Raw genomic sequence first — 13,148 nt, forward strand, 5'->3', positions numbered from 1 at the left:
ATGTCGCAGTCCGGGGGGGGGGGGGGGGGGGGGGAGGGCAGCAGCCAATCACAACCATGGCTGGTTATTGCAATAGCCAACCCCAACTTTCTTTTTTTTTATTTTGTAGCCAACTGTGTCACAATGGTTGTAAATAAATCATTGGCTCAACACATTAGAAGGTGAAACTTCTTTAGTGGAGGTGAAGCTCTGACATATGACAGTGTTTAATCAACAGAGGGTAACTGTCTGAATTGTGTTTTTTAAGGGCTACCAGTAACAATAAACCGACACGACCCTGTTGGATCTGCTTTTGGACGGCTGATGGAAGTGTTACAGGTGTCGGTATTATTTATGTATGTTGAAACGATACTGTATCTCCTCTCTGAGCCTTGTCATGTACAAAAGAAGCCTTTATGTCTTTTTTTTTTTTAAACTCATACAACCTTAGCATAACAATTCTCACTGTGTCCGTGATGACTGTGATAGCTGTCAAAGAGGCTATTGTACAATTTTGCCATTATAAAGTAACCTAAAATCTGTCATTATCACACGGTGGGTGCACCTAAACACAGCACTGAAGACCACAAGTGTTACTGGGCATTTACAGTGAACTGCACATTCTCCTCCTCACAGCTGTGTGATGACGTGATTTGGATTTATTTGCTTTGCTAATGGAAACAGACACAACACCTGCTTGCTGTAACATACAATTCTTGTAGCTGTCCTCCCGTAACACTCTTGTGTTTGTAAATGTGATACGATCTTACATGATAATGTAAGCATTTCCTCATATGAAAGAAAGAAGAAGAAAAAACCTCCAGCATTCTCATTTCCTGCCACTCACTTATTGATCTGTATGTGCTGTATGGAAGTCAAAGGCGTCACCAGAGCTTCGGTCAGAAAGAGCCACTTTGTCATTTTGTTTCTAACGTTGGTCGTGCACAACAGTGTAGTGTACGCAGTGTTATGTGTAACAAGAAAAATGTTTGGTATTATTTGCACTTTTTTGTCCCACTTAGAGATATTCATGAGAAAATTCTTAAAGAGACACAAAATGTTATGAATAATGTAAATTAAATACTGATGTCTGAACTGAAAGACTCATTATTTCCCCTGAACTTTTAATTAAAGTCTATTTCCCAAAACACCCTCTCCGCCGCTCTGACAGATATAAAAAGCCATCAGTGTTTATTATAAAATCAGTGCTGTGCTTCTTCTTTGACAGTCAGCTTTAAACAATACACATAGTCATTGCGGCACCCGACTACAAGGGAGCGTTTATACACCACTGGGGATGAAAACAGCTCCCCGGGCAGAGTGAACGAGGCCAGCATTTGTCCATCTTGTCCATCCAGGATCCACACTGTGCCGTCTGTCGAGGCCAGAGCCACCAGAATACCCCTCCTGCCCATGACGGAGCCATCGAACACGCATGGACTGGAGTACACTTTCCCTGTGGTCTGGAAAGTCCAAACTAAAGAGCCGTCGCCACAGTTCAAACAGTAAAGGCAACCGTCATGTGAGCCACACAGAACCCTCTGCTGGTCTGGTGTGACACACGGAGAGGAGAAGATGGGTGCTTTTGTTAAAAACTGCCAAACCTGCAGAGAAACAGATTTTAAAATACCTTTTGCTGAATTTGCAAAAATTGCAATCCTTAAAGGGATAGTTAGGATTGTTTGAAGTGGGGTTGTATGAGGTAACTATCCATTGTCAGAGTGTTACCTACAGTAGATGGTGGTCTTTGAAGATTCTAAATATAGCGTACACTTAAAGCGATATTGATCTTTTTAGATGGCCCTTTCTTTAAGGTGGCTTAAATACGTTTTTAAATAGCACAGCAGTACATTGATTTACTTTTGTGCTGATGCTCCTGACTGTTTCTTTAAATTGGAGGCATGCCGACACACCGACTACGGATAAGTACCTCATACAACCCCATTAAACAATATCCGAAATATCCCTTTAACAAAACAACTGGCAACCGAAGTTCTGCTTCTCACCAGTGTCCCCGTGTTGCTGAAGCAGCAGATGTTTCCATCCACCGAGCCGATAACCACGTGACCAGAGGAGGCGTTTGGAGATGAGAAGAACGGGACGTCTCTACAGTACGACCACAGGACCTCTCCACTGTCCTGGGACAGCAAAAACAACACGTGCACCATGTGTCAAAAATGTCCCTCAGTGAACGAAATGTCAAAGCTCAAGTTTGTCATTTTCTTTACTCACAGGGTTAAGACAGAGGAGGTTCCCGCCCAGTGAAGCCACGTACAGCTGTCTGACTGAGGTGTGGAGGTACGGGGAGGAAAACACAGCTCCACCCCTACAGTGACGCCTCCAAACACACTGCTGGACCTAAAACAACGCAGAGATTTCACTTGATGTATCTTCACTTCATTTACTAGTTAAGATAACTTTCACTTTTGATTTATTTCCAGGGGGAAAACTAAAACAATTTAAATAAACTTGTTAATCCTTTCTGTTCCTTCCATTAGCTGTAAAGCCATTTTTCCAACATGAAACAGCATAAAACAATCAAAAAGATTCCTACCTTTGGGTCCAGGGCGTAAACATGGCCATCATGTGAGCCCACCATCACCAGACCTGTGAGGGGATCCACAGCAGGACAGCTCTTCACTGCATCTCCTGTCTTAAACATCCACCGTGTCTTTCCAGACACAGCGCACAGGAAATACACACCGCCATCGTAGCAACCTGAGAAAATCCAAAAAATATCCTAAAAAAGGTCAATAACATACAGTCAAATATTTCCATAGAATATTCAGAGGGCTGAGACTGACCTATAACCACGAGGCTCCCGCAGTGAGACACTGCAGCCGAGGATTCGATTCTGTCCCCGAGAACCCGCTCCCACAGAAGGCTCCCGGCGGTCAGGTCTAAAGCCTGGATCCTGTGAGAGTGGGAGCCTATGAACACTGTCGTTTTACCCTCGTCTGACCTTGGGTCTGTTGTGGGTTGTACTAGAAGCACCGGGGAGGCGTCCACACATCTGCCTGTGTCTGAGGACCAGCTCAGACTGAGGCCCAGAACATCACCTCTGCCTTTCCTACTTGAATCCTTTTCTCCGGGAGCCTCCGCCTGAGACTTTTCATTTAACTCTGGAGTTCTGATTTGCATTTCTATCACCTCACCTGCTCGTCTTATAACTTTAACAGCCCATGTCTCCCCCTGTAGCCTCTCTGATGCTGCAGACTCTGTGCGTTCTCTCTTCGCTACAACCACAGAGGGAGCGTCAGCGTGTCGCTTCTTGGCCTCAGATGAAGATGACTGACTGTTCTCAAGTGGCGGCATCAGTGTTACTCTCCCAACATGGCGCAGTACGTCAGAGAAGGTCCCGTCAAGAACAACCTCCAAAAGCTCCGGTGAGGTCGCGCCGACAGCAGTGAGGATGTCTTCACAGAGACGAAGCGCCTTCAGAGAGTCTCCTCCACTCATCAGGAAGCTAGATTTCTCGTCGATAGTCGCATCTTCAGGAAGACCGAGAGTTTCCTGTTGATTGGTAGTAGTAGTATTCAGGCAACAAATGAAACCAGGAAGTATTTAAAAAGTTGCTCTGTTGTCTTTACAGGAAAGAAATGTGCCTCAAAAAACTGCCATTAAATGATATATTATTATTTAAAATCTTTTAACCAACTTCAGTCCTGATCATAACTACCAAATATCCATTAATTATTAGAAATGTAAACCTAAATGCCCGTTTGTTTACATAATACCATAATGTAATGTTTTTTTATGAAAGAAAAAAAACACAAAACTTGTCAATGATTAGCAAAAACAACACACACATAACACAAACATAAAATACAACCCTAGTGGAAACAGGAAAATAGCATGTTTCTTTCCTGAAAGGATAAACATGAGAACATTTGCTCAATCGCGTAAAATAGTGAAAACTGCAATTTTGAATGCTGATCAGGAAGATCGAAAGCCTGAAATAAAAGAATGCATTATTTTATGCTGTAATGGCCGTGGGATCAAAAATTGTTTTAATGGGGACATTTTTGTCCCTAAAAGGTCTGAGTGTGTTTTGACTAAACAGTTCATCAAAGTCTCATTATAGGAGGATAGGATTCAATCTCAAATTTGAGGGGAAAAACACTGACCTGTGTCAAAATGTGCATTAACTAAAAAGCCCAAAATGTCCCTAGTGATGCATAAGGGTTTCATTTGGAGCTATGTTGTCAAAGCATTGGAAAACTGGCCATACCTGCCACAAGGACTGCAGAGTTTGCTTTAGCTTGGTGACGTCTCCCCATGAAGAATCCAAACACCGTCTCTGTCTTTGGTATATTTTCACAAGTGCCTCCATGTCTACTTTGCCTGCCACAGAACCAACAGAAGGATAACTGAACCGGTGAAGTGTTATCACCTCTCCTCGCGGTGCCTGTGTGTCTTATGCTCACCATGAGGAGTCAGGCACAAGGCTGGCACCAGCAGCAGCGTGTCGGGAACGCTGTGAGACGGCAGCAGCAGAGACAGCTGGTTCAGGATGAGTCTGCTCAGATCTCCATCTGTGCCGCCCGTCTCCCCCTGACGGTGTTTTACAGGAGGGGGGAGGTCTTCCCGCTGCTCGGACGAGGGTGTTTGTTCTGCATGCTTCTGCGCAGATGTGAGAGGAGAAGCTGCTTTTTGGTCTCCAGATGTCGACGCCACGACAAATGCGAGTAGTCGAGAGGCTTCGTACAGACACACGGCACAGGCCTCCACCTGAGGCAGACTCGATGTGAGCTGGAGGAGCAGAGATAAAACAATAAATAAATAAATAAAGCTAAAAGGAGAGCAACTCCAAATGAATGCTAATGTTATTTTGTGTCTGCTGGATGTGTAAATAGACAAGTCTTAGCTAACAAGTTAGCAACAAGACCTTTGTAAGGTGATAATATCTCAATGTTGAGTTTACAGTTGGTTGTGCTGACCCCAAGTGGTCGAGAGAATTAACTCTCCTTGAAACGTTAGAGATGAGGTTTGCACCTAACAACAGAAATACCTACAGTATGCTACATTAGCACTGCGTATGTCATCATGTATCATCTAACCCTTTTTATTGCCTTTCATACGTGTGTTTTAAAGTGTTGGATTTACAACCACAAGTACAAACGTATATGATACTGAACATGAATTATACATTTCTAAAACATTGATATTTGGCATAATACAGTATATACATGAAATTATCTTACTTGCTGCAAGCTGTCCAAGTTCACCCGTTTTCCGTGGCGTTTAATCAGCCGGTCTCTCCGTCCTAGGTAGTACATCTGTGTGTCTTTAACATTCACCCAGTCTCCAGTGGCTCTCATCGTCCCGGCGACGACAGTCTCCTCATCATCCAGGAGACACACTCTGTCGTCTCCACCTGCACCAGGGACCATATGGATTTATGTGGATATTATTCACAGGAAAAAGATTTGCATGTATGTATGCATCAATGAGATCTTTCTCACCTATGAACACTTGTCCTTCCCCCTCGGTGACAATGTGCCCATGTTCATCTCTTACTTCCATCATTGTGTCCATCAGAGGAGTCCCAAGAGGCACAAAGGGTGGCCCGCTGAAAAGCATGTCAATGTTAAATTGAATTGACTGCAGCTTGTTCAACACGTAGAGTCAGTAAATCATCTGAAACAAGGTACACTCACAGGTTGCTAGACTGCAGGTGAGACTCTGGTATTTTGTAAGAGCAGGCCCAGCAGGACACCTCAGTGATGCCGTAGATATTGTAGATGTGGGTTTTGTTGTCCTCGTGCCTCCAGCTCCTCAGCAGAGCAGGCGAGGGGCAGGCCTCTCCGCCCAGAGCCAACAGCCGCAATGAGGAGCCAGACGACAACACTTCCTGTTTTAGGATACGGCGCCCGAAGCGGCCGAGCAGCGTCGGTGTGACCTGTGGAACAAAGAAAACATCACATTATAGTAACCAGAAAGTAATTCCAAGCAAAATACAGTTTCTTCACACTTTCCTGTAGGACAGTCGTCTTGTGATCCTCGAACAGCAGCCGAGCCAGTCGACCGGGCATTTTCTTAATCAAAGTCGGGCTAATGAGGAGCTGGGCCCCGGACGATAAGGCGAGGAAAATATCTACCACAGAAGGGTCGAAGGTTAAGGGCGAGGCGAGGAAAACCACATCATCTGCACTCATCTGAAACAAAGATCTGAGACAAGAGATCACTTTTGAGTATGAATCAAATTAACAATGTTTTGGAGACCAATAAAGAGATAAAAACTCACCTCAGATGTAGTATATTGGGGAGTATACACTTGTGCGGCACCCTCACGATCTTCGGCAGGCCAGTCGTTCCAGATGTGTGAAGCACATACGCCAAGTCTCTGTGGCCAGCCTCCTTTAACCCTGCAGCTGGATCACAACAGAGACCAGCGCCGTCCGCTATCTGAGCTCCGGTTTGTTCTGGTCCTCGTTGGTGCTCAGCGACTGGCAGTAGATTGATTTGTATCAGGGTTAGTTTGAACTTGGGCAGCACCACACAAACCTCCACAGATATGTGCATGTCGAGAGCGGACTGGAATCTCTTGATAGGAGGAGGAAAGGAAATCTGAGTAAGTATTCATATAAAAACATAGACAAAGCGGGAAGACTTCAACAGGTCATAAATTCAGTGTAAAATAAATGATAATATACACAACAAAGTCAACTGCAGTGAGTATGCTTTGAATGGGATTTACATGAGATGTTATAAAAGGATGTGTTCAGGCTTGAAGAAACTCTTTTTGGTTATTTCTATCAGGGTGCCCATGAATCTGCTTTAGTGGATATATAAGTATAAATAAAATGATAAATAAAGAATTTTAAAAATGAAATATTTTAACTTTCTTACTCTGCTGTATGCATTTTAAACAAACTCAGATCTTTGATTGCACTCACACAAGTGTTTATGTTGTATTCTCTGCATATCAATTGGTTTCAATAATTTGCTTAATTTACCACTAAAGTACAATAACAGCTAGTATATATATATAATATAGTGGGGTCCTGGATTATTAGCACATTATTATTGGCCCTTTCTTATTGTGTCAAAATGTATTGTTAAGATGTTTATTATTTTAGTTTTGAATTGTGCAGATTCCATAAGGCTGGTTTCTGGCTCTCTGGTCTGTAATAAAGTTGTTTAGTCTTCGGTGTGCTCTGGACAAAATGGGAATTTGAAGGACACAAAATGCACAGAGAACAGGAGGTGGTGGATTTGGGTGTCAATCTGGCCCCAACAGGTTAATCTGGACATGTTTTCAAACCCTGATCCTGAGAGGGACAGAATTTATTTTAGCTGCATATTAGATTAAGATTATTATCAAATGTTGTGTTTGCACAACCTGTTATTATCATTATTGTTGCATTTATATTCATGACATATTCAACCTGCAGCATGTCGGTCTTCACAGCACAGTACTTGAGGCAGCACTGGGTCATGACTCTGGCAGAGAGAAGTCCTGGAGCTTCCGGGTCCAGTGGGACATAGGCAGCAGGAGACTGCAGGATCCTGGCAAACAACACAGAGCAGTTTATCATCCTTCATATCTGGATCGAAGATTCAAAACTGTTTAGTCCACACACTCATTCTGCTGTGTTTTGACATCAGTGAACTCACCCCAGAATCCAGACAGGTGTAAACAAATCATCACAACAATACATCCCAATCACTCCGTTATTAGGAGAGCAGATCTTTCGTAGAATATGAGACAGTTCAGCTGCCAGTTTAACCAGATCTCTGTACAGTAGCAGGGACACTGGGGGGCTCCCAGACACCGAGCCGCTGTCATATTTCACAGCTGCTCTGTCGGCGTGCAGAGAGGCGGCGGCGGCGACAAGCTCCTGCAGCGTCCGAGCAGCCATACTGATGATGAGACGTTCAGGGAACACCCGCTCATTCTCTGTTATTGCCGATTCCGGACACAAAATAAATTGCAAATTATATTCTAATTCATATATTGTTCAATTCAGATGAATGAAGTGTTGTTTTGGATGGAAGGGGCAGACTAACGTTGTGAACGTGTTACTGTTTGTCGCGTGAAGATGACGTCACAGTAATAGCTACTTCAATGCTTCTGATATAGTCGTTCATCCCGATTTCAAGAAATCTGACCTATAATGATCAGTCATAACCGTAGATTGTATGGTCATAATAACAATATACAAAGCAAAACCATAAACATGTAGGGGCTGTTTTGTTTACTAATATGTCTAAACCGTTTGGCAGGAAGACGTTGTGTGTTAAAAACACACAACTAAATTAAGTCCATTAAATGTTGTTGTACATCATCATGTTGACATATTAACACACTCTCTCGAGCTATTATTGATATGTGTAACTCTATCGTTGGTATTTTTTTTTTAAATATGTGTTGACGTTCAATTTAAATATTCACAGCATCTTTGTTCAAGAGCACTATTTCGGAAACCATAATTACCTAGCAACAGTGAAGGCCACCCTGTCCAATCATCGGTCTCTATTTTGTGAAGAAAGTATTTTGAACCGAAAAGCGCCTGTTTTCGATCAAGTAGCTACTTTCACCATCTATCAACATCAAGAAAACGTACTTTTATATGCAATATGGACGAGCTTTTAAAAAACCGACTGTCTGAAAATAGCGCTAGCTATAAAATGTCACTGGGACGAATCATAGACAAGGTGGGTAAATGAGGCTATTTGCCACCGTTAGCATTTCTAACGTTAGTTTAAATTAACTGTAATTTTAAACTTTAAATACAAATTATTAAGTTGCTGAAAACCGAGTTTGCTTAACGTGACCTGTAAATGCTTTCAACAGTATTCTAAGCTTCAATACCAAGATGGGGGGATGGAGGTGGACCTCAACAGTACAACAACCCAAAGTAAGTTAACTACAAAGCTAACTTATTAGGTTTAACATTGGTTCTGCTCCACGAATCTGTTTTGGCTGTAACACCTAGTGGAAATGAGCTGTAGGCACTATTTGGTGTAAAATGTATTTATTCTTTAGCGCTGAAATAATTATTCCATCTATCCATTCAACTATATATTAATCCCCACATTTCATAATTGATAATAATAATAATAATGAGCTATTATTGTTTAAATCATATGTGAAAGTTTACTGTTTTCTGCACTGATATTGGTTTTGGTTGCATGTCACCCTAATCTCTGAGAATTTGTGGGCATTTTCAACACTTGTTGACATTTTTTAGACTAAATTATCAATCAAAAAATGTGACAGATGAATCAATAATGACATGTCAGTGATTTGTTTCCATCTCTGCAGTTCAGTAGTTCTCATGTTGCCTGGTCTCATTGTGTATCTTTTCTGTTTTGACTCCTTGCATGATGAAGCACTTGAACAATACATGGCGCTGTCAAAAGTAGAGCTGAACAAGATGGAATCAAAGGTTTGGGTCTCTATGAGCACATTCTGCAGCCACAGTAAGATATTAAATATATGTACAGGTATTATAAACAAACATTATCCTCTCCTCAGAGCCTGGCATATTTGAGAGAGGAGTCAATACGATGTAAGTATCGATATCCTAAAACGAGAATAGCAATTTAGACATGTTTATTAAATTGTATATTTAATCATCTGATTACTTTGAAATCTTTTCCGCCACAGCCCAGGACGTTACAAGGGACACTCAGGTAAATGCACCACTGGGTTTATTGCAACGTTTCAGTCTTGAATATCGAGTATATCTTAAATTCATTATGTTTTATTTTCATCAGTTGGACTTCACGTATCAAGACAGCGGAGCTGATGAGACTTGTTCTTCCAATTCCACTACCCAAATGTCTGTGGACGATGACGGTAAGATCAAGAAAGCAATATGCAAACTTTTTAAAACAACATGGCAGGACAAGCTATTGCCGAAAATAAAATAAATAAACAAAGTGACAATTGATTGCTGTGGAGGTAAATCAATTCTGTAAACTTTATTTTTCGCAATTGCATTTATAGTAACAATGTGTCTAATTCCAGAAGACGTTTCTTCTCCCCTTTTGCGTCCTACAGTGATGGCTAGCAATGACACGACTCACCTGACTGTGAGCTCACTGGATGAGAGTCAGAGAAACATTTCTGAGACGGAGGTCCAGCCTGAGGACCAGGATGAGGAGCTGGAAATTAGTCTGAGAAGTCATGGCGGTTCTTTGGTGGAGCTCTACCCCAGCATGATCAGTCGAATAGGGATGGCCTGGCGTCGGCAGCACGTCTCTGAGGCCGCTGACTCTGTGCTGAGGAGGTACCGCAGATGGCGAAAGCTCTCAAACAGAAGCAATATCAGCAGCACCTTCAATGACACGCTGAGACACACCAACAGAAACCCAAAAAACATCCCCAGCCAGACGCTGCTCAAGGAGAACACCAACAGCCCTGTGAAAAGGCAGTTCATGGGGATTGAAACTACTCGGTCTCCCTTGCAGATGGTAAACAATATGCAGGATTGGCAAGCACAGCAGCAGTCTCCTGGGAGGGTGAGAAGAGAGCAGCACCAGCCTGTCCTCGTGATGGACTTCTCTGCTCTTTCTGAGACCTCTATGCCAAAAGAGAACTTGCTGAACGAGACCTTCACTGTGTCTGAAGCATCCCGGCTGGTAGAACAGCCCTCCACTTACACGTTCAGTCCTTCTCGACCTTGCTATCCAGCTGCAAAAGTGTCCTTGGACCCGTCTCTCAAGTCTAAAAGGCTTTCTCTCACTGCACACTCGCTGCAGACTGATGGCTGCTCCATGTATGCATCGGAAAGCCCCTCTGTTAAAGAGAGAACGGTCATCTACGGCTCTCCAGTCAGGAAGAGTCCCTTACAAGCGAGGGTGATGACCAGTCTCAGTAGATCACCTCATGCCTTTTCCAGAAGCCCCAAAGCACATTCTGTGGAAAGGCTCAGATTAATGTCCACCCCTCCACAAAAGCCAACTGTGCCACTAAGGATGCTTAACCCTCAAGACTCCCATCACTCCCTCCACCCACCGCTGCGTTCACCTCAGTCAGCGACGGCAGCAGAAAGTCGTCACAGGCTCCGCCGGCACCTTTCCTTTGACTCCTCCCTGCCATCATTCCATGTCCCTTACTCCCCAAAGAAGCTTGACGAGGACTTTCTGAAGCTCTACCACAAGTTTGTCTGCCAGAACAAATCATCTTTCTTTAAAGGGCTTTCCTGCCGCCTCTGTGCGAGAAGCTCCGAGGCCAGCAGAGGCCCCTCTTCCTCAGCTCTGGCAGCACTCGCCTTGTCGCCCCACCGCTCCGTCCTGAGGAAACGCCACAGGGAGTTAAACTGGGACAGCCACCCCCAGTCCAAACGCTCCAGGGACGAGTATTGCCCATCCTCCCCTGGGTCCAAGCGCCACGGGAAGGAGCTGCTGAGGCACTGTCTCATTCCGTATGAATATGGGCAGTCTCACGATGGCCTTTCCTATAGCTCCTCTGGGCCCAGCGTGTTTCAAAGATTCAACACCCAGCATCGCTCAGCAGATGCAAATCAGGAGACCTGGATGAGTCGGCGCCACCATGTGTCTGCAGCCGATTTTTCTGGCATGGGTGAGCTTCCTCTATAAAACACTGTGATATAATGTGCTAGTTTTTATATATGTTCCGTCTGCTATTTTTAAATTGAGCAGTTTGTTTTTTAATCCTTTTTATTACATCGATTCCTTTACTCATTATGCTTCATTCAACAGGAAGTGCCTTTGAAAGCAGAATGGCCAATGGCTCCTCCACCAGGTGATTATAATGAACTCTGTAGAGGGTTTTGTTTCTATGCAACTTCTTTCCGCCAATGTGATGAAATTACTTGATGTCAAAATGAGAAACGTTGTCAAAGGTTTGAGAGAAGTACCATAAATCATTATTTAAAAATACACAATGGAATTATTCAGAGAAAGTTTCTCATATCAGATACTAAGCCATTACTTCCAGAAAGTTGACCTACAGGATCTTTTTTTATTTTGTCATTACAATATCTTATGTTTCTTTTAAAGAAATGGTCTTCCTAAGTTTTCTGGGTTCCGAGCATTAATTTGTTCTCATAATTAACCTCTTTTCTTCCAACATGTGCAGAAAATGATGGTGAACAGGAATTGCAGCGGCCTGCCAACAAGAAGGAAAACTATTGTCATGTAACAAACGTCAGTGTGAAAGTATTGTGTGGCAGTGTGACGTTTCTGATGCATATAATAGTGAAAATCAGTAGACGACACATGATAACCAACAGTTATGTGCGAGTGTGAGCTCAGGAAAATGTATCACTAAACTGCAACTGTTGAATATGAAATCTCTAACTGGTCACCGTCATAGGCTCATTTGCTTTCCATCCAAGTTCACGTTTGGATGTTTTTATGAGTACTGTCGAAACCATTTATTTTATTGAGTGATTATTTTTGATTGTTCTCTAGTTAAACTTTTAATTTTTTTGTGCTATGATTAGCTGAGGTAATGCAGCCATGTTTTGTCTTGTTATACATCTGTTCATTATTACAATAAATTGTCGATGTCAAAATGAACAAAAGAAAAGAAAGTTCTTGTAATTGCAGTTATGTTTATTATTTAACTTTTCCATGATATTCATGCACGTTTTAAATTTTAGACAACAAAATATCCAACAGTCAGACAAAACAAAAAGAGCTTAATGGTTAAGTTTAGGTAAAAGAACATTGATAAACGTGATAACTAAAGACAACTTAACTTCTTTTGGTCACAAGCCTTGTGCGTGCGCTTTTCTGACGTGGCTAATTATATCTAATGCTTCTGTTTTGTTAAGGTATGGCATGTGAAAACTAGTGAAGAATTTTTCTGAGGACACATTTACATGGTAACTTTCAAAAACAAAAAAAGCATCTGTTGTGGTAAAACATGTGTACCTGTCAACACACCTCAGTGACAGGATGTAGTAATCAGACTTCTACAGTGCTGCGAGACTAACCACTGGAGTTCATCAAAAGTAACATTCAACTTAAGGGATAGTTCAGATGTTTTAAAATGGGGTTGTATGATCTATTGTCAGTGTATACAGGAAATGACTGTCAGCACAACCCCAGTTTGAAGAATCAGACAGGAGTACAAGCACAGAGGCAAAGCATTATCATGCCGTGGACGGGGGGGGCAGCAGCAAAATGTAGTTTAGCCACCTAAAAAAGGTCCATCTAACAATAAGTATCAGTTCAAGTGTGCCCTA

General features: G+C 42.6%; 2 protein-coding genes across 2 annotated transcripts; one reads left to right on the forward strand and one right to left on the reverse strand.

Annotated features, from left to right (window-relative positions):
- Window positions 1–356: 356 nt before the first annotated feature.
- On the reverse strand, window positions 357–8,498 carry aasdh (aminoadipate-semialdehyde dehydrogenase). The gene is made up of 15 exons (XM_029430000.1): window positions 8,420–8,498; window positions 7,600–7,882; window positions 7,371–7,491; window positions 6,227–6,525; window positions 5,958–6,150; window positions 5,640–5,881; window positions 5,445–5,551; window positions 5,184–5,356; window positions 4,407–4,731; window positions 4,211–4,323; window positions 2,784–3,492; window positions 2,534–2,697; window positions 2,212–2,337; window positions 1,986–2,117; window positions 357–1,583 (listed from the first exon to the last, which is right to left on the reverse strand). The coding sequence occupies exons 2-15, from the start codon at window positions 7,842–7,844 to the stop codon at window positions 1,182–1,184; spliced, it is 3,351 nt and encodes a 1,116-aa protein (XP_029285860.1). The 5' UTR covers window positions 7,845–7,882; window positions 8,420–8,498; the 3' UTR covers window positions 357–1,181.
- LOC115007227 (uncharacterized) lies at window positions 8,429–12,491 on the forward strand. The gene is made up of 9 exons (XM_029430001.1): window positions 8,429–8,640; window positions 8,780–8,843; window positions 9,319–9,374; window positions 9,464–9,497; window positions 9,596–9,621; window positions 9,706–9,787; window positions 9,992–11,515; window positions 11,656–11,698; window positions 12,035–12,491. Exons 1-9 carry the CDS (start codon window positions 8,563–8,565, stop codon window positions 12,039–12,041), a joined length of 1,914 nt encoding a protein of 637 aa, XP_029285861.1. The 5' UTR covers window positions 8,429–8,562; the 3' UTR covers window positions 12,042–12,491.
- Window positions 12,492–13,148: the final 657 nt, after the last annotated feature.

This window comes from Cottoperca gobio, chromosome 4, assembly GCF_900634415.1.
Source record: "Cottoperca gobio chromosome 4, fCotGob3.1, whole genome shotgun sequence".
Classification (NCBI taxonomy): Eukaryota; Metazoa; Chordata; class Actinopteri; order Perciformes; family Bovichtidae; genus Cottoperca; species Cottoperca gobio.

What these genes read in the sequence shown, in the direction of transcription:
- aasdh (XM_029430000.1), bottom strand. Translation starts at nt 7,844, where the DNA reads ATGGCTGCTCGGACGCTGCAGGAGCTTGTCGCCGCCGCCGCCTCTCTG. An exon ending in TGAAGACCGACATGCTGCAG is followed by an intron (nt 6,526 to 7,370) that starts GTTGAATATGTC and finishes CCTCCTATCAAG; the next exon opens with AGATTCCAGTCCGCTCTCGA. An exon ending in CTTGTGCCTGACTCCTCATG is followed by an intron (nt 4,324 to 4,406) that starts GTGAGCATAAGA and finishes GTTCTGTGGCAG; the next exon opens with GCAAAGTAGACATGGAGGCA.
- LOC115007227 (XM_029430001.1), top strand. Translation starts at nt 8,563, where the DNA reads ATGGACGAGCTTTTAAAAAACCGACTGTCTGAAAATAGCGCTAGCTAT. An exon ending in TGGGACGAATCATAGACAAG is followed by an intron (nt 8,641 to 8,779) that starts GTGGGTAAATGA and finishes TGCTTTCAACAG; the next exon opens with TATTCTAAGCTTCAATACCA. An exon ending in GAGAGAGGAGTCAATACGAT is followed by an intron (nt 9,498 to 9,595) that starts GTAAGTATCGAT and finishes TTTCCGCCACAG; the next exon opens with CCCAGGACGTTACAAGGGAC.